At 48.0% G+C, this 21,060-nt stretch overlaps 2 protein-coding genes across 4 annotated transcripts in view; one reads left to right on the forward strand and one right to left on the reverse strand.

Annotated features, from left to right (window-relative positions):
- The window catches only part of YEATS2 (YEATS domain containing 2), a 73,491-nt gene extending 72,266 nt beyond the window's left edge, over window positions 1-1,225 (forward strand). For all 3 annotated transcript variants that reach the window (XM_075003611.1, XM_075003612.1, XM_075003613.1), the window contains one exon: window positions 436-1,225. In XM_075003611.1, coding sequence (XP_074859712.1) covers window positions 436-544 — 109 coding nt within the window. In that variant the 3' untranslated portion in view covers window positions 545-1,225. The remainder of the gene's footprint in view (window positions 1-435) is intronic.
- A 12,380-nt stretch (window positions 1,226-13,605) lies between these two features.
- MAP6D1 (MAP6 domain containing 1) overlaps window positions 13,606-21,060 on the reverse strand; it is a 40,475-nt gene continuing 33,020 nt past the window's right edge. The window contains exon 3 of the mRNA XM_075004182.1: window positions 13,606-15,749. Coding sequence (XP_074860283.1) covers window positions 15,672-15,749 — 78 coding nt within the window. The 3' untranslated portion in view covers window positions 13,606-15,671. The remainder of the gene's footprint in view (window positions 15,750-21,060) is intronic.

The raw sequence follows: 21,060 nt of genomic DNA on the forward strand, positions 1-21,060 counted from the left end.
CTACTTGATAACATGGGAACCAAGTATTTCTTACAGCAGTGCCTGATCCAAACCCTACTCTCCTTTGATCAGTTGATCTCAGGAGCACTTCACCTTGTCATCTGGAAGTCTAGCAGACTCCAAAACTGAAAAAGAAAAACTTCAGTGCTTAATATGTGCAAGCAAATGGTTCGGTTAACATACTGCATGTTCCACACAACAGATACTTTAGCACTTCGCTTTCATTTTCATACTTGTGCCCAAGGAATATTCCTCCAAACTTTCTGATAGTGTCCATTTTGTGCTATAGGATTTAATCTTTCTTTTCTTTGTAGCTGTAATATTATCCTTTTTTAGCCCACTCCCTTTCCCCCTCATTAATAAATGTATTGGCCTGGCACATCAGAGAGACTTGGCTTTTTGTGTTTTGTAATAGTTTCTTTGACTCCTCTGCAGGATTCCAAGAGAGATCACAGTGATGAATATTCACCAAGCCATCTGCAATATTCCTTATCTTGATTTCCTCACGAACAAACATATGAGGATATTGAATGAGGAGCAGTGAAATAAACCGAAGGTGCTGTAGCAACAATGGACTGAAGACTGAAGTATTTAATGACAATTCCACTGTCTCTGTAGGACGCTAGTATATATGTTTTATAAAGTTGGGCTACTAGATTGTTACCTGCAATTAAAAATGCACCTTAATGCAACAAAACGATGCTCCGTTCCAAATCAAGCTGTTGGAGTGCAGTGTTCCTTACTAACTCAGTAGATGGTCAGTTGCTGGCTAAGAAAGATTTTGGTGGCAAAATAGCCTCATCCAACTGATGGCTGGCTGAAGTGGTGCATTTTTAAGATGGAAATGAGTCTTTCGCACATCAGGTCCTTTTGAGGCAAGCCACACACCTTTGCAGGTTTTGCTGTGAGCTGGGGGACCACTGGAGACTGCTGAAGGCATCAGGGACACCGGCAAAGTGACAGGTGGCTTGAAGTTGGGTTGTTTGGTGAGTGGCTTGTACAGATACACTTGAACACCATGCGCATGGCTCCTGTTACACAGCAGGACCTGCCATGTACCGCCAGCTGCAAATAACACATATCTCCTTCCCTTATGGGGACTGAACGAGCATCTCAGAGAGCCCTGTGAGAGACAGTGGGGCGTATGGCCAAGATGAATCACTAAGGTCATATTTAAAGAGACTCACTGAGCCTGTGATTTGAATGAGGGGAAAAGTATAGTGAATCTGGGGCGGGAGGGGGGCTGAGGGGAAAGGTTGGTTCAATTCACAGACTTCTGAAAAGATTTCTGGGCATTAGTTGGCTGAGATCCTTTGCTTGCATAGTAAGTGGTGATCTTGGCTGCTGGAAGTAAAGCCCGGCAGAGATACCAAAATGTGTATCTGCATCCCATCCCCAAAACGATCAGCAAATATAAAGGGTATATCCGTGGACTTCCTGAGCTTTAGCTATAAAATTTGGATCCACATCCATCCACGATCTGCAAAAACATCCCACAGATGCAGGTATAAAGTGGATCTCCACAGATTTGCAGGGCTCTAACTGGAATAATCCTGATTACTGAGCGGAAGACCAAGCCAGTAGCTCTGTAATGCTTGTGTAAATGTTTGGAGAACATTGACTGGTGATAAGCGTGCATTGTGAAGAACTGACAGCTTTGGTTTGAGCCATGCGTAGCAGAAAGATGCCCAGGGGAAAAGAAGTATTTTGGGGCATGGGAGCATCTGATATCATGGCTGTGGGTAGAATCTCTCATTCCAGTGTCACCACTGGCATGAATTAGGTATTGCCATATTCTTCTTGTCAGTGCCACATTGGAAGGGAAGACCTGCAGCCCTGTGAATGCCAGTTCATGTGAGAAGGTCCCACTGGGGATGCAAAAATCCTGGGTGCATTTGGCAATATTGTAAAGATGCTTTCGTGGTTGAGGGATCCAACATTAGACTGTGACTTTATCAGGCTTTCTAAGTCCTTGTCTCTTTGAGGCAGTGCCATGGAACAGGTTAAATGAGGGCCTGAAACCCAGGGGACTCCCGAGTTCTCATCCCATTTAGGTCACTGATTTGCTGCCTGGCCTGGAGGAAGTAGCTGTGCTGCTCAGTGCCTCAGTTTTCTCCTGCGTAAAGTTGGGAATACATACCTACCTCATAGGGTGTTCGGAGGCTTAATTAACTGATCTTTGTGCAGCACTTTCAAAAGGCTATATGGGCTTATTTTGTTGGGGACCCGAGTGTGTTTCAAAACCAATATCTGTGTGTGGTTGTTCACTAGAAAAATTAATAAACTTGATGCTGGGAGCTCTGCGGTTAACCACAACTTTGTGAATGCGCCAGGGAGCGTGGTTCGGCTCAGTAGTGGTTTCAGGCGTTCAAGGAGCGGTTACAAACCAGGGTGAATAAAATTAAATCAGTTTTTAAACTATAGACCCTTGACAATGTCGTCCTCAGGCCAGACTCGGCACTGGGGGCCCACCTTCGTCTGCAGATAACCCCATTAAAAGTACACGGGCTGGAGTGCAGTACTACTTGGCTTGACCCTTAGCACTGGAAACGGGACTGGTGAGAGGGCATTTGAATTGGGCTCTGAGGTGAAGAACGTTGATGGCATTGGACTGGGCGCGTGGAACTCTGGGTCCCTTCCGTGACATTTTTGCTCACGCTGTTGGGCACCCAACAAGATGGCTTGCAAGAGCTTGCTCGTTGGCTTGAGGAACAGCTGCACAATCCGCCTCCTGCTCTAGCTTTCAAACTGACAGTAGTCTGCAGTACTTTGGCTGCGGCAATTCTTGATAGAATAATGGGCCGGTTCTGGGAGGGGAGAAGAATGTCAAGCCCAGTGGTAACTTCCCAAAGTGCTGTTGGGGCCTGGCAGCCTCTTATCCTTGAGGTTGTGATTGCTGGCTACAGAGGAGATGATGTTATGCAGCTGGGAATGGGACCACAGAGCCAGTGGGGCAGCCAGTCCACAGGTACTCTGAAGGGCGTGCACTTCCATCCCTACTGCTAAATTATTCACCAGTTGCCTGGTTTTCAAAGTGCTGAACTGCCAGCAGCTCCTGTGGACACAACACAGGGAACCCATCCTGGGGCCCCTGCTCGTCAAAATCTGGCCCCGACTGCTTGTGCCACATGATTTTTCTGTAGTGTTGGAGAATGAAGTGTTTACAAGTTTAGTTGTAAAAAGGATCCTGAACCAAGACATCTTTCTGTAGTCATCTGAAGGAGCATCAATGATTGAGGCTCTTGATTCATTGCTAAGCAAGCCAGGTTGATGTAGTTACCCTTAGGAGAATAATCAACATGCAGTTTCCTCAGAACAACCTATCCATTAAACCCAACAACAGCTGCGAATAATGGTTTAGCCCTCAAGATGGAGGGCACTTTTGCAAAAGGATCTTTTGAATTTGAAGAGCGGTGGTAGGGACAGTTCACGAGAAGACAAGCTGTTCCATCAGACTTGAATGGAAGACAGCTATGCTACGTCCTGCAGCAGCAAGGGGGGAGGCAATAAAAATTGGCAACCCACATTGGAATATTTCTGAATATTCTTCTTTGTGCTCTGTGGCTTTTTAAAAAGGCTTAATGTCAGTCAAAGATCTGCATACAAACATTGTGCATATTTGAACTGTTGAGTGCTTAACTCCTTCACTTTCTGTATTATATTGTATAGTTGTGTAATATACGTATGTTTACAATAAATTCTTTTATTAGTTGTGATGACGTTGTGACTTCGTGTCACGCAAATACTGTTTTGTTAAACTGTCCTGCAGCATGCACTGTGCATGTGTCACAAAACATTGGTGCAAAAAGAAATTCCTTTGTGCCTGAAGCAAAACGGGAATTTTATCTTTTGCTGGTGCTGCAGAAAACCAGTTAGCTCTTAATCTTAGCCAAAGCAAAAGGTAGTTTTTGCCTTTGAGGCTTTCTGTGGTTTCATGTGAAGCTTTCATTACTTTGAAAGAGATATACAGGAGTTAAGCAAAAAAGTGTATCCCTGATGTGCCCATGCAAACGGCTGACTTATGTTCTTACGAGTGAAAGTTGAACGAGAAGAGATCAGACTGGTTTTGAGCAGATTATTTGTTCAGGTTTCTTGAAGATCTGTAAAAATTCTCAGCTCATCTTGTAGTTCAGAAGACGAGCCTGCCACTGTCTATTTTCATTTACGGTAAGGTTCTTAGCATACATGAGAATTGTTCATTTGGTGCCTCAAGTCTTCCAGGTCTCAAAACTATCAGCGTACCAATTTCACTTATTAATCTGCTAGGAATGTTTCAGCTAAAGCCTTTCCAAGGGGTGTCAGAACTTCACCCTGCTGCTGGACATGTGTGTAAACACATTCACAGGAAATAAACCCCCAGTGAAGGTCTTTCCAAACGCCTGCCCTCAGGCTGCGGTAGTATGAGATGTTGAGGACTGCTGTAGCCTCCGCCAGCCCCACCCCAGCACCCCTTCAGGAGATACACAGAGCAGGGGAGATTTAAAAGGGAGCAGAACAGCCCACTTGGAGCAGACCAGGCAAGAGGAGGGACCTCTGCCTTGCAGGGACTTTCCATTAGGAAGGGACCACTGGTTGGGGCTTGATTCCCTGGCTTTTGTGTATGGACTGCTCTGGAAGGGGAGAGTTTGGAGCTGGCCCAACTGGGGCCAACTCATCAGAGGAGGCTGCTGCCACCCCAAGGGGTGAGAGTGGCTTTGGAAAGATGCAGGCCTTTCAGGGCATCAGCTCTAGAAATGGCTGGTTGGGGTTAGGGCTGTCCCATCCAGAGGCAGCTCAGCAGCCTGGAGTGGTGCAGCAAGTAGCAAGATGAAGGCCTGAGCCCATACACCACAGGCCTGGTTTGAGGTGGGACAAAACATGGCTCAAAGCAAAGCTAAGCTGTGAGCAAGAGGCAGGCCTCTGCTGACAGAACTTGGCTCAGACAGGGCAGAGGCTACAGAACACGCATTGGTAATTGGTCCAGGGGCAGGGAGATGGGTGCCAACCTGACAATGTCAGCAGTCAGGTGTGCTTTGTATCTGTATAGAACGTGATGCCTTGCGGAGAGTGTCTTTGCGTGACCGAGGCAGGTACATACGCACTGGTACTGTACTGGGCACAAACAACAGATGTCTTGATGCTACACCTTGGCTGGGTGCCTACAGTGCTGGCCTGGTCTGTGGTCTTTGGGGGACCTCTGCTGTGGTCATTGGACACACACACCAGCAGCCCTCTGGTTATGGCAATGGCGCCAAAGACCCTGAGGACACAATGGCCATAACTCCACCGAACTGCACGTTCTTCTTCGAGTGTCCCCGTGGGTGCTCCACATTAGGTGTCGGGCTCGCCCGGCGCCGCAGATCGGTTCTTCCAAGCAGTTTCTGCCGGACTGCGCATGCGCCTGTGCGCGCCGCTCCCTTGAGCGCTCCTGGCCACGTGCACGATCCAGTCCCCGCCAGCTCCTCTTAACCGCCATCGGCTGCAGACGGAATCCAACTAGGCTACAGCCAAGTTAGCATATTCAATGGTTTTTAGCTGTTTTCTTTAAAGTTTTCAAGTTCTTAGTCTATTGTTAAGTTAGCCAGTAGTTGTTTTCAAAAAAAAAAAACAAGAAACAACAAGCGGGATGGAATTCAGTCCAGTCCTAGTAACAAGCGGAGCACCGGAGGCCAGGAGCCTAGGGCCATTAGCCCTCCTGCCGCGGCAGGCTATCCGAGAGGGGGAAAACAGCACAGAGAAGGTGCTAAGTACCCCATTAACAACTAAAAGACTCACCAACAATGTCCTCTTCAGGATTCAAGAAATGTGAGTCTTGCCAAGAGGCAATGCCAGCGTCTGATGGGCACAGTCACTGTATAAGGTGCCTTGGGGAGTCCCATGTCACGCAGAAATGCTCCTTCTGTGTAAAATTAACAGCCAGAGCAAGGAAGGACAGGGAGATGCAGCTTAAAATGCTGCTATTCGACAAGGCCCTCCAGCCAGACATGCCGCAGCGGCCGCAGCAGGAGGGACCCTCCGGGGCCCATGAAAGGAAAACTGCCTCCCTCACCCCATCAGCGCAAAAACGGAGGAAAATCTCCCCAACCTGATCCCTGCCGGCAGCAACAGCGAGCGGGACGGGAGTTGCACACAGCCCCCAGCCGTAGCAACAGCTGATCGGCGGCGGCACGGAGAGCCGTGTGGAGGCGGCTCAGCCTCCGATGATCAAACAGCTGCCCCGCACCGCAGGCAGGGCGGCAGCGAAACAAGTGCCGGTACCGGCGGCACCTCAGGCAGCGGCACTGACCCCCGGGGAACCGGCGGTGCAGAGCGCACAGGCACGCAGCCTGCAGGCACCGGAGGACACCGCCCGCACGGCACTGCCCAAGAGCGGGCCGAGCACGGCGCGGACGGGGCCGAGATCCCCTGCGTGTCGGGGGCGGAGCCCTCCCCTCAAGGGAGGGGGAAGGCTGCACAGAAAACAAGGCACTGCAGCTCCTCTCCAGACAGGGCTGCAGAGCTGCTTTCTCTCAGCCCTCCACTCATGCTGCGGACTCCAACTAGAAGGCAGGGGTCCCCCCCTAGCCTACCCAGAGCCCCCGTCTCCATTTTTACAACCAGCCTCGCCCTGACTGGGACCACCCTCACCCTTCTTGGGGTTTGAGCCGCTGGAGTACTATCACAAATCGCTCTCTCCAGTGTCCCATGTCTCTCGACGATCTCGCTCCCCCAGATGCAGGGGGTACGCACCAAGGGAGTGGTCCGGGTCACCTTCCCAAGAACAGTGCCCATGCTGCCATGGTCATCCCTATCACGCGGGGCATAGACACCACCAGCATTCTACCAGGGAAAGATCCCCACAGACGGTCCCTTATCCCCGAGGGCAATCGCGAACAGGGACAGAGACTCAAGTATCTCAGGGGGAACTGGTTATGGAACCCTGAGATTTTCCCTCGCAAGCTTCCAGCGAGCGGATGTACCATCACCAACAGGAACCAGAAGGGTCCAGAGAGGCGTATCCTAGTGGTTCCTTGCTCTCCTCCCCGGATGAGGCTACGGCCCCGGGGGACGTCCATCCTCCGGATGATCTCAAACAGTTTCAAGAGCTGTTTAAAAGGGTGGCCTTCATGCAAGGCATCCAGACAGCAGAGGTGCAAGAGAAACACGATAAGCTCCTCAAAAATCTGAGACCTCTGGCCTCCTCCAAAATAGCAATACCGCTTGACGAAGCAATCTTGGAGTCCGCCACTACAATATGGCAGACCCCTGCAACTATTCCGCCTGTCCACAAGAGAGCGGACAAGAAATACTTCGTGCCGGCAAAGGGCATGGAGTTCCTGTTCAGCCACCCACAACCAAATTCCTTGGTGGTAGAGTCGTCGCAACAAAGATCAAAGACATCTCAATTCAAGATAGGGGGAACAGACAAAGATGCCAAGAAGCTAGAGCTGTTCGGCAGAAAGGTCTACTCCTCCTCCACACTACTGTTGCGAATAGCAAATTACGCAGCACATCTAGCGAACCACAATTTCGACAACTACACTAGGTTAACCTCCCTCATGGACTCGCTTCCAGAGGACAAGAAACCGGTGCTCAAGGCCATCGTGCAAGAAGGCTACGTGGCCTCGAGGAAGGGAGTTCAGATCGCCCTGGATGTTGCAGACACAGCAGCACGCTCCATAGCTACAGCAGAGGTGATGCGAAGGGAGTCTTGGCTCCAGACTTCGGGTATACCGAGGGATCTGCAGGCAAAGATCGTCGATCTTCCCTTCAACACGCAGAAGCTGTTTGCTGAATCAACTGACTCGGTCCTTCATTCCAGTAAAGATTCAAGAGCCACACTTAGGACCCTGGGGATTTACACCCCTCCATACAGAAAGTAAAAGTACTACCCTCAACAAAGACGGTACCAGTACCAGCCACAGCATCCCCAGTACCACAGGGGTTACGAGCAAGGGCGACATCAACAGCACCAGCAGTACAGAACTCCCAGGCGACGTTCCCAACAGAGCCGTGTGTCCTCGGGGCAGGACCAAAGGCCACAAGTTTGACACACAGATCCAGGGCTGCGCCATCACTACCATCGCACAAGGTCATCCGAAGCTGTTATTCCACCATCGCCTCCAACCATTTTACGACCAGTGGCAAAGGATCACCACAGACAAATGGGTGCTGGAGATCATAGCCATGGGGTATGCCATCCCGTTCCAGTCGCTCCCACCGCCACGACCTCCACCCAGGCCCCACCTCCAGGAGGCCTCCCACGTAGCGAGGCTCAAGCAGGAGGTAGACCATCTCATGCTCATAGGGGCAGTGGAAAGAGTGCCAGAGCAACTGCAAGGGAAAGGGTTCTACTCGAGGTACTTCCTCACGGAGAAAAAGACAGGAGGCTGGAGGCCCATCTTAGATCTTCGAGGCCTCAACCGGTACCTGCGCAAGCAACGCTTTCGGATGATCACAATCACCTCCATCCTTACAGCACTGGACGATGGAGATTGGTTCGCAGCCCTCGACTTACAAGACACGTATTTTCACATAACTATCCATCCAGCTCACCGACGATTCCTCCGGTTCATGGTAGGCAAAGAACATTTTCAATACAAGGTCCTACCGTTTGGCCTCTCCTCGGCCCCCAGAGTCTTCACCAAGACCTTGGCAGTGGTGTCAGCCTACCTGCACAGACGGGGTATTTATATTCCTGTATCTGGACAACTGCATACTCAAAGGGGCCTCGAAGGAAGAGGTACTACGCATGATACGCGTCACAGCAGGCACGTTCTCTTCGCTCGGCCTGGTTATCAATCTGGCAAAATCAAAGAGAGACCCCACGCAGGACATAGAGTTCATAGGGGTACGCATAAATTCTATTACAGCGAGAGTGTATCTACCAGAGACACGCTTTCGGGCCATCGGCTCCCTCGTGCAAGTCATCACCTTCAGCCCTACGGTGCCGGTTCTGACATGCTTACAGCTGCTGGGCCACATGGCAGCAGCGACGTTCGTAGTACAGAACGCCAGGTTACACATGCGCAGCATGCAGCACTGCCTGGCGAGCGTATACAAACCGGCAGCACACACCGTTCACAGGGTGGTGTCGCCCACAACAGAGGTGCGCAAATCCCTGCAATGGTGGGTAAACCCCAAGAACATGCTAACGGGTACCCTTCCACCAACCACAAATATCGGTTTTTCTTACTATAGATGCCTCCCACATAGGGTGGGGAGCACACATGGGCGAAGAGGTGACGCAAGGACTGTGGTCCTCCACGGAACAGTCACTGCACATAAATATACTGGAGCTCAGAGCAGTGTTCAACGCCTGCAGACACTTTCGAGACCATATACAAGGCAAAGTAGTCGGGATCAGTACAGACAATACCTCCACCATGTTTTATATAAATCGGCAAGGAGGAGCTCGGTCCTGTGCCTTATGTGCAGAAGCAGTCCAGTTGTGGAACTGGTGCATCGCCAACAATATAACCTTGAAAGCCTCGTACTTACCAGGCACTCACAATGTGAAGGCAGACCAGCTGAGCAGGCGTTTCGCACTCACGCACAAGTGGCAGATCCGTCCCGATCTGCTACGACCGATTTTTCACGCATGGGGCTTTCCCCAGATAGACCTGTTTGCCACTCAACACAGCAAGAAGTGCCCACGATTCTGCTCTAGGGCAGGACTGGGACGGGGGTCCCTGGGGGACGCATTCGCGATCTCCTGGAGGGGTCCCCTGCTTTACGCTTTTCTTCCCACAGTGCTGATCCACAAAGTCTTGCAGAAAGCCAGGAGGGAAGGAGCCCGAATGATCCTGATAGTCCCAACGTGGGATCGACAGCAATGGTTCCCCCTACTCCTGCGCATGTCGGACCGTCCACCGATGCCCCTTCCGGTGGCGCCAGATCTGCTCACGCAATCCCAGGGGTCCATAGTGCATCCGCACCCCCCCAAGGCCTGCGACTACAAGCGTGGTTAATCCATGGCTCAGCTCCCTAGAGAGCACTTGTACGGAGGCAGTGCAACAAGTCCTAGAAAGTAGCAGGAGGACTTCCACCAGGAAGACCTACAAGCAGAAATGGACTCGCTTCATGGCATGGTGTTCTACCAAACAGCTAGCCCCCCTTTCAGTGCCTATACCTGTAATATTAGAGTATTTACTGGACCTCAAGAGAGGAGGACTCTCACTATCATCGTTAAAGGTCCACCTTGCCGCCATTTCAGCGTTCAGACACGAAGAGGCTGGGCGCACAGTGTTCACCCATCCCATGGTTACCAGGTTCCTCAAAGGGTTGGTAAACCTATACCCCCCTCGGAAACCGCTTCCACCTTCATGGAACTTGGACCCGGTGCTTAATGCGCTAACGGGACCACCGTTCAAGCCTTTAGCCACGGTTTCCCGCCGCCTCCTTACGATAAAGACGACCTTCCTTCTTGCAATCACGTCAGCTCGCAGGGTGAGCGAGCTTGCGGCAGTTATGGCAACGCTACCCTGCACTGTTTTTTCCAAGGAGGCGGTGACTCTACGGCTGCATCCAGCCTTTGTTCCTAAGGTTTCTTCAGAGTTTCATATTAACGAACCTATTGTTTTACCCTCGTTTTATCCAAAGCCTCATAACTCTCACAAAGAGGCGTGCCTACACCTCCTGGACGTGAGGAGGGCGCTGGCGTTCTATATAGACAGGACCAAGCCCATCCGGAAAACGGATAGACTCCTGGTCTCTCTTGCTCCCAAATTGAAAGGAGAAGGTCTCTCTTCGCAGAGAATCTCGAAGCACATCGTATCCTGCATAAAAATGTGCTACAAACTCAAGAAGACTCCTTTACTGGCCCCGCCCAGGGCTCACTCCACTAGGGCGGTGGCGGCATCAACAGCCTTTTTCGAGGGCGTTGCGCTAAAGGACATTTGCAGAGCGGCGACCTGGTCATCCTATGACACCTTTGCCAAGCACTATGCCCTTCACAGGGTATTCCAAGAGGATACCCAGCTCTTGACAGCGGTCCTCTCGGGAACAAGCTGTACATGATCCGATTACCCACCTCCTATCTTGGGTTACTGCTGGGTAGTGTCAAAGTTTGACTCAGACTCACAATTTATCAGACCACTCTGTTTTATTAGCAAAGCCGCTCTGCTAATACATTTAGAAGTGAGCCCCCCGAGTGGGGCTTGTGTCTCTTAATTTATACAGTTTTTTTGGACAACAAGTTACAGAGAAGTTACAGACAAAAGAAGAAAAAGATTTTAGTCACCACCCTTCGAGATCCCTGAGACCAGTCACGTATCTTCAATTACCTGCCACCCTTAACAATCTCCTTTAACAGCTTCCAGTTAACTTAACTAATTGCCCTTCACACCTTCCATTCTGATGCCTGCTTCTTAGACGTGCTGGCTCCATCTTAATTGCTTCTCCATTCAAAAGCTAACTGTCCCTACGTGTGCTCCCTCAGATACTTTGTAACATGTTTTGGCATGCCCTCTCATATACAATGTATCCAGCATGTCCCCTTATACAACGTTATACTTATACAATGTTATACTTCCACAGTAGTCACCTAATTTGGAGCACCCACGGGGACACTCGAAGAAGAAAGAAAGGTTACTCACCGTAGTAACGGTGGTTCTTCGAGATGTGTCCCCATGGGTGCTCCACTACCCGCCCATCCTCCCTGCTTCGGATCTCTGTTTAGTGTTTTGCAGGAGCATCCAAGGCGGTTGGTCAAGGAACTGGCGGGGACCGGATCGCGCACGTGGCCAGGAGCACGCAAGGGAGCGGCGCGCACCGGCGCATGCGCGGTCCGGCAGAAACTGCTTGGAAGATCCGATCTGCAGCCCCAGGCGAGCCCGACACCTAATGTGGAGCACCCACGGGGGCACATCTCGAAGAACCACCGTTACTACGGTGAGTAACCTTTCTTTGCCTCTTCTGGGGCTCCCTGCCACGGCTGCTGCCACATGCAGCTCTGCCACTTGAACAAAAAAAACAAACAAACACTACCTGCAGTTTTAACAGGTGGAGCTGCAAGTGTCTCCCTTAAGAGCCACAGGCCCGTGCCTTAGGGTAACAGTTTGCGTGTTGGTAATGCAGATGCAGCCCACAGCGTGGTAAGTGGGCTGCAGGTTGCAAACCACAGGCTTCCCCACACACGTCTAGCACCCCTGCCTGGAGCAGGGCCAGAAGTGGACCCCTATAAGCAGGCAGCACAGTGGGATGAGCCCCCCCAGAGCCACAGCCCCCAGCATGGGGCTGGGCAGCCAGGACATGAGTGCCACCTAAAACCTGGGGCAAACCCCCAGTTCCCAGCCCCATAGACCCATGTGCCCATCCCCCTCTCACCGCTGGCAGAAGCGCTGGTGCAGGCAGCAGGAGGTGGTCTCCCCCTCCACTAGCCCTGCCAGACTGGAGCAGCCAATTCTGAATGCTTTGGCATACAGCTGGGCTGTAGCTAACTGGGCTGTGGGATGAGAGCCACTGCCTTCACCAGACTGAGAGGTCCTGCAAAAGTGGCAGGAGGTGGTGAGATGGGAGGAGAAAAATTGTAGTTTGACCACCCGCCATTTCATTGGACGAGGGGAAGGGAGATTGTCCAAGCTTCATCACCCAGTGATATGAGTCAGATATCTCTGGGGCCCAAAATGCTGCATCTCTTGATTACTTCCTGGCCTGTGGATTCTGGTGCCCCCTCACCACTCCCTGCCCCTGCAGACCTCTGAGCACAGAGGAATAATCTCAGTCTTAAAATGGCTGATGTAAACGGCAAGTTGGTGGGACTTTCACCACTCTCTTCTAGTAAAGAAATTTGATACTTACTGTGAAACTTTTACATCAGAGTGGAAGTTAAAACATGCAGAAGTGGCGTTTCCCAAGGCATGCTACATACCTGGTATTTTTAGAGATGTTAAGTATCTGCAATAAAGTAGCATCCATGGCTAACAGCCACGTTACCAGACTTCCAGGGATGTTAACTTCTGCATCTTCCGATTTGAAACTGAACGTTGCACCTTCACCATTTACATTAACAAAGCTAATTTTTAAGGTGATCAACACTCACTGGCAAAACACATTATTACTAGTGCTACCCAGTGTTTGAAGTGCCCTGTGCCTGTTCCTGGTGCTCATTCACAGGTATAGATTGTGATGTATAAAATATCCAAAGCAACTGAATACAGGGAAATGTCATCTGCAAATTAAACTTGAGTCTAACCAAGGTGGGATTTTTGAAAACAGAGTTGGATGTGATGCTCAGTGCAGTTACAAATAAGGGCAAGAGTTAAACTGAATAGTGGTTACTAGAAGTTATAACTTGTCAGTGATGTTGCTGTTGGGTGACTTGCAAAGTGGTAATTTCATCTCCACCCCCCCCACCAAGTTGTGGTTCTTCTTCCTTTTCCCCTTGACAATTTCTGGGGCGGGGGCGGGTTGCTCTATGGTGGAGAATTTTTTTCCTCTTTCCCAGGCTGGTAGATGGGATTCTGCCTGTCCCAACAATGTAGTCATTGTTCTAGGCTGGGTATGCTGTTCTGTTTCAGGTTTCTCTGTTTTGAATGGAGACAGCCTAGTACCTGCCTTCTGGCTCAGCGAGTGTGTGACAGACGTTTCTGATGAAGGTAGTAGATGTGCAACACGATGTTTTGCATCAGAATTAAGATTAGAAAAAGAACCAGTAGCCAAAATACACTTTATTAAATTAACACAGTCCATTTGATAAAATACAAGCTTCATGTGTTACCAGGTTGTTTACAACTTTTTTTCTTTTTTTAAGAAACTAAGAAAAGAAACTGAGTAGGCTGTATGCTTTGGTTGGGTTGGTTGCTTTGCTTATTTATTTTTGGGGTTTTTTTTTTTGTTTTTTTTTTTTACTTTTTTTGCTAATAGTAAGTTCCAAGAGTGAAATTACCTGAACTGTTAAAAATTTATAAATAGATTAATCAAGCAGGCTCTGTAATTTTCCTTGTAAACACCGAACATGCAACACATTTAGTGTAGTTTGGAATATTTCAAGCAGTTTTCAAAAAAAAAAACAAAAAACCTCAGCCTCCAAAAATTAAATAAATAAATAAATAACTGTGCACATATTTTGCAAGTACTGATGTTAGACACTGCAGATTAATCAGGCAATAACACCCAATATAAAATCTGTGATGAAGGATGACATTAGTGGCTCAGTTGAATTACCTTTAATGGAAGCAATTCCATTAAATCCCTACAAAATGCACTGTCTTCTACATAAATTTCAAATGTAGTCCATGAACTCTCACTTCACAACTCACTCTTATGGAGATGACTGGCACCATTAGTGTGTTTTTTATAGTCCAAAGGATCATTAAACCAGCCTTTGACTTGAGCTGCATAAAGGTTAAGAGAAATCATCTTTAATTTCTCATTTTATCAGTTAATTTCATTACAGATGAATGAATAACTGAATACTGTTCAAGTCTGGTGGTGTTTCCTTTCAATCCAACACACAAGTTTCTAATACACAAAAAATGTCCTTCCATATGACATTTTCCAAAGAAAATTAAGAAAAAAGGTTAAATTAAAAAAGATTATATTGCATAAACCTGTTACATAAAATCTCTAAGCTTTTCACCCTCCAGATGAATGAGTTCCAGGAAATGGTTTATTAAAACAGAATAAGTAAATCCACATCAGTTATCTTTACAAAAGGTAATTTTTAGACTAAATTTGAAATGGTCCATCTTTAAAAATGAAGGGTATTACATTCTACTTTTTGTAGAAATAGAGTATCTATGTAACATTCATCTCTGGTTATTTTTAGCACTAGCATTACCAATGTACAGGCAATAATTTAGGAGCTTCAAGGCAATATATTTTCTATCAAAGAGTTTACATTTAACAAAGAATCCACAGATTGCATTATGGAAAAGCCATATACACTATACACAGACACCTTAAGCAAGACCATTGCAAATTATATCCAGAAACATTTTAGATTCTGGCCCATACAATCCACAGTAGTTAGATCTGAGCTGATCTAATGAGTGCTTTCAGCTCAGAGCCACGTTGGGACATTACTTGTCAGGTCTGTTCTGATTCTCTCTCATGCTGCTGGGGTGAATTCATTAGAAATTGTGTCCCTTTAAGGTAGCTTCCCATCTTGGAAATATTTATTTTTCAGTCAGGAAGCCGCAGTGACTTTTTCATCTTGTTTTTGTCCCCAGCCCCAAAACAAAAGTCTAAAACACTGAAATCAAGGTCAGTCGCAGATACTACACTGTGTGGGGTAGGGTATTGTGTGAAATGTTTGCTTTTTATACCTGAAATGAAAAGTTCCAAAGTCACTGTGGGTTATTCTCACCTCTTTCACTGACCTACGTAAACGTGTTTTGTTCATAGCAGGTGGTTTGGTTTAGTTAACTTCCATTTATGATTTTTCCCACACATGCGCCTGAGTGTATGGCTTTGCCTGCAATGCTGTCTTTGCTGCCCAAAGTCGCTCTCCTAATGCGATACCAGCTGGCACAGTAGTGAACCTGTATCTACAAAAACTAGGTCAGCCCTTGCAGTCTGTTTGGCCAGGACCAAATCAAGTGCTTCATGATTTGTGCGTTCACAGGAATTATGTCTATACCATTAATCACCACAGCTGATTTTGATAATATTGTCTCTCTGATCTTAACGCCCTGCACAGAAGTTGCCCAGCAGCCCATTTGTACGTTCAATCCACTTTTAAGCTGCCTGGATGTGATTTGGATCCAAGTTCAGATGTTGAGGATACGTGAGGGAGCCTGGAAAACAGCCGAAGGGTTGGGAGAAAACTTCGTCTTTGCTTCGTGGATCTAAAGGGGAAAATCATATGCATTAGCACGAGTTCTGGGGACAGTAGTCACCTGGGTTCCAACTAACCTTGAACCAAACATCTCCTCTCCATGGCAAAACAAAACACATCAGAGGTCTGTTCCATATGATAGTTCCCAGACATTTGTTGGTCTGGAACTGAACATGAGACTAAACTATTTTCATAGCACAGTTTCAAGGCACTTCAAAAAAAAAAAAAACAGTTCAATCAGAGCCATCTTCCAAGACCAGAACAGGTTGGTTGGGCTACCTCATTTTAGCTGCGTCCTTCTGCACACTTAAACAGTATGCTGTTGATAGGACTTGAGGCTCATTCCACAACAGCCAGACAAGCATAACTGAGCAATTCTTGCTGGCAGCCTGCTAATGGTTTCCTAGCCAATGTGACCCATTCACAGACCCTTGTTGACATTTGTTTTACACAAACATAATGGCAAATACACTACCAGCTTAATGACTGAACTGCTTGGAGGGCACCAGCTTAAAACTCTTAAGTGTTTGAGCTCAGTGCTTTGGGTGCAGCAACCATACTCTCTGTATTACAATCTGGACAGACGCATGCAGTATTCAGGAAGAAAAGTTAACTATATAGCATGGTGAATAGTAACAGAGAGGTAGTCATGTTAGTCTGTACTCCAACAAAACAAAACAGCAGAAATGTAGCACTTTAAAGACTAATAAAATGATTTATTCAGTGATGAGCTTTGGTGGGACAGGCCCACTTCATCAGATCAATATCATTTCCAATACAGACTGACATTTGTAAATACAGAGGACCAAAAAATATTGCAATAAAAACTGACCAATCAAATACGACTGAGAGTTGGAGGAGGGAAAGTGGGGTGTTAAGTGTCCTGCCTGACATAATTATGAGCATCAAAAGAAGGGAAGCAGTCCTTGTAATGTGTGAGGTAGCTGATGTGTCTGTTCATACCATGTGTTAATGTGTCAAATTTGAATATGAATTTCAATTCACAAATTGCTCACTTATCTTTTTTTAAATTCTCTGCGCTCCAGGACACTAGCACTGAGTATTTCAGCTTTTCTTACATCACTTGTCACTAGGTTCTCTCCTTCATCCAGTAACAGCCCCATGCCTTCCCTGATAACTTTTTGTTAACATGCCTGTAGAAACCCTAGGTGATAGGCCTGTCTTTTCCTATAAACAACCTCCTAACCTAAGAAAGATTCTCACCAGCTATCGCAGGCTACACCACTGTAATACTAATCCTGGAACTCTTCCTTGCAACAAACCCCGCTGCCAACTTTGTCCACATATTTATTTTGGGGATACCATCACCAGACCTAACCATGTTAGTTACAAGTTCAAAGGCACATTCTTGTGCACATCCAGCAACATTATATATGCCGTTATGGGCCAACAATGCCCTGCCACCATGTACATTGAACATACTAGGCAAAACCTTCACCAAAGAATAAATGGACATAGAGCAGACATCAAGAAACTCAATACGCATAAGACGGTCGTTGAACACTTCAGTGGAGTAAGCCATTCTGTTAGAGACCTGAGACTTTATGTCCTAGAGCACAGAGAATTTAATAACAGGTAAGTGAGAAATTTTGTGAATTGGAATTCATATTCAGATTTGACACTAACGCATGGTATGAACAGAGACATCAATTACCTCACGCATTACAAGGACTGCTTCCCTTCCTTTGAGGCGTGTAATTATCTCAGGCAGGACACAACACCCCACTTTCCCTCCTCCACCTTCTTCAGTCTGATTTGATTTGTCAGTTGTTTACAATTTTCTTTTGTCCTCTGTACTTACAAATGTCAGTGTGTATTGGAAATGAGATTGATCTGATGAAGTGGGTCTGTCCCACCAAGGCTCATCACTGAATAAATAATTTTGTTAATCTTTTAAGTGCTCCATTTTTGCTGTTTTGTTTTATATAGCATGGTATCCATCCTGGACTGTGAATCGTGAATCACTCTAGTAAGACACTGTGCTCCTTAGACCTGCTCAGGATCGAACTTTTGGGGTTCAATTTTGTGTGCCTGGTGGAGATGCATGAAATTGACCTATCAGGGGTCAGCTATTGCACAGAGTAAGGGAGGTTGGTGGGAGAAACTTTCCCATGACCTTCCTTAATGAGGAAGGCCAGGTCCATTCTCTCCCCCCACCCTGTGTAGGGTACCATAGACCATAAGGATGGCCCTATCTGTTTGAACATTATAACCTGTGCTTGACAGGTCGTCTCCCCTTTTAACAATCCTGCTGTGCCCATCCATCATGTTGCTCTTCCAGAAGGTCCAGAATTCTCCAGTTCAGCAACTTTATGACTATTTTTTGCATTCCAAAAGAACAGCGATTCTCGTGAGATGATCTGGTGGGGATCACACAATCCAAAGTTTAATATTCAAACACCCCAGGAGTTTTAATTCTGTCCACCAAGGATTCAAACAGAGCAAACTAGTCTGAGCCTCATTTGGAACCTTCTTGGTGGAATCCACACCCCAGCTATGCCTTCTCCCTCCAAAAGTGCTTTGCTGTACTGGAATGTTTTGTACTATGCTGACAGCAGGGCTGGCACTGATACAACTGTATGTGATGTTTTAGGATGAGATGTTTTCAAGCCACCTATAGGATTCAAATGCTTAATTTCCCACTAAATGTCCTGGGAGTTAATACGTTGATTCAGTTTTAATCTGGCTCTCAGCAAAGCACCAGGTGGTTTCATTCAGCAAGAATCAGGCCATGGAATCAACTGATTAATGGGAACCAGAAGTCCAGGTCCTCCCAGATGGATTTGCAAAGCTTAGCCTTGCTATTATGCACTGTTCTCTTCTCCCTTGCTAAGCACTCACTAGGGACCATCAGCAGTCTGTGGTGCTCAGCTGTGACACTCTTTTCATTTCCTCCGCAGTCATTGCTAGCACAGCCTCTTCTGATGCCAACCACATGGTGCCATCTGGCTGTTATGCCGTCGGATTCTGAGGGCCAGGCTCCTTGTTACTTCCAGGTCCAATCTGACCTAAATTCTGCTATGAGTTCTGCAGCACACCAGTGAAACAGACGAGAGATTCAGTGGCAGCTTCAAGTCAGATTTGAAAGGGCCGGAGGCTGCTCTTCAATTAAATATGAAAATGAATAATGCAAGCAGTACACCATCCCTGGTGTGGACCTGATACTAAATTAAATTTGATGCTGTTCCTACATTTGTCATTTTCAATGTACTACAGAATTTTATACTGCAAACATGTAACTGCACTGCTGGGGCTCTATGCGGCTGGGAAAGAGGAGGGGGAAGGCAGCCAGAAACAGGCAACGCGCACGAGCTGCAAGGTCCTGGTAAAATTACCAGCCACCAACTGGTTAAGTGTTGACATTTAAATTGCCCCTATTTGATTGCTAAGTTTAGAGAAGAAAGGTAAAGCCCCCACCAGGAAAGTGCCACGGTGGCAACTTACATTGGGCTTAGAGTGGGAAAGCTTTCTCAGCAACCACTGAGGCTGGAACGGTGTGTACTTATTTACCGTTAATCAAAGCTGGAGAGCAAGTCTGTGCCCAGAGTGGGATTCTGTAGCACGCCACCAGTCAGTTCTTCACCTAGCTTCCCAAACAACTCTTCCTTGAAGGAGGGGAAAGGGAAAAGAGAAGTTACTCACCTGTAGTAACAATGGTTCTTCGAGATGTGTCCCCGTGGGTGCTCCACAATAGGTGTCGGGCTCACCCGGCGCTGCAGATCGGAAATCTTCCAGCAGTTTCTCCTGGATTGCGCATGCGCCAGCGCGCGCCGCCCCCCCTGCGCACCCCCAGCTGCGTGCAAGATCCGGTCCCCACCAGTTCCTTGACCAACTGCCTCGGATGCTCCTGAAAAACACAAAACAGAGATCCGAAGCGGGGAGGATGGGCGGGTGGTGGAGCAACCATGGGGACACATGTCGAAGAACCATCGTTACTGCAGGTGAGTAACTTCTCTCTCTTCTTCGAGTGGTCCCCGTGGGTGCTCCACAATAGGTGACTACCCAGCAGTAACCCAAGTAAGGAGGAGGGTAATCGGTTTATGTGCAGCTTGCCCCCGAGAGGACTGCTGTCGACAGACGGGTATCCTCTTAGAATACCCGAGGCAGGGCATAATGCTTGGCGAAGGTGTCACAGGATGACCAGGTTGCCGCTCTACAGATGTCTGTTAACGCGATGCCCTTGAAGAAGGCTGTTGACGCCGCCACCGCCCTGGTGGAGTGAGCCCTGGGCGGGGACAGCAAAGGAGTCTTTCGAAGTTCGAAGCACATTTTTATACAGGACACAATGTGCTTTGAGATTCTCCGGGAAGAGAGACCTTCTCCTTTTGACCCGGGAGCAAGAGAGACTAGAAGCCTGTCTGTTTTCTGGAAGGACTTAGTTCTGTCTGTGTAGAAGGCCAATGCCCTCCTCACATCTAGGAGATGCAGGCATGCCTCCTCGCCGGAGCTGTGAGGCTTCGGGTAAAACGCAGGTAAAACTATTGTCTCGTTAAGATTGGACTCCAAAGAGACTTTTGGAACAAAGGCTGGGCACAGCCTTAAGGTTACCGCCTCCTTTGAGAATACTGTGCAGTGCGGCGTTGCCATCACTGCCGCAAGCTCACTCACCCTGCGGGCTGACGTAGTTGCAAGGAGGAAGGTTGTTTTTATCGTAAGGAGACGTATGGGAACTGTGGCTAATGGGTCAAAAAGGTGGACCCAATAGCATGCTGAGCACCAAGTCCAAATTCCACGATAGTGGAAGCGGTTTCCAAGAGGGGGGTACAGGTTTACCAGCCCCTTCAAGAACCTGGTAACGATAGGATGGGTGAATACCGTGGGCCCTTCCTCTGTATGCCGAAAGGCTGATATAGTGGCGAGGTGGACCTTTAGTGAGGATAGAGAAAACCCACCTCTCTTGAGGTCCAATAAGTATTCTAGTATTACAGGTATAGGAACGTCAAGGGGGGCTAACTGCTTGGCGGAACACCAGGCTGTGAATCGAGTCCATTTCTGCTTGTAAGTCCTCCTGGTGGAGGTCCTTTGGCTACATTCCAGGACTTGTGCTCCCTCCGTACATGTGCTCTTTAAGGAGCTGAGCCATGGATTAGCCATGCTTGTAGGTGCAGACCCTGAAGGTGCGGGTGCACTATGGACCCTTGAGCCCGTGTGAGTAAGCCCAGCACCACCGGTAGAGGGAGCAGTGGGCGGTCTGACATGCACAGAAGCAAGGGAAACCATTGCTGCCGATCCCAAGCAGGACTATGAGTATCATGCGAGCTCTCTCCCTTCTGGCTTTGTGCAAGACCTTGCGGATAAGC

The sequence above is a fragment of the Carettochelys insculpta genome, chromosome 10 (assembly GCF_033958435.1).
Source record: "Carettochelys insculpta isolate YL-2023 chromosome 10, ASM3395843v1, whole genome shotgun sequence".
NCBI classification, from domain to species: domain Eukaryota; kingdom Metazoa; phylum Chordata; order Testudines; family Carettochelyidae; genus Carettochelys; species Carettochelys insculpta.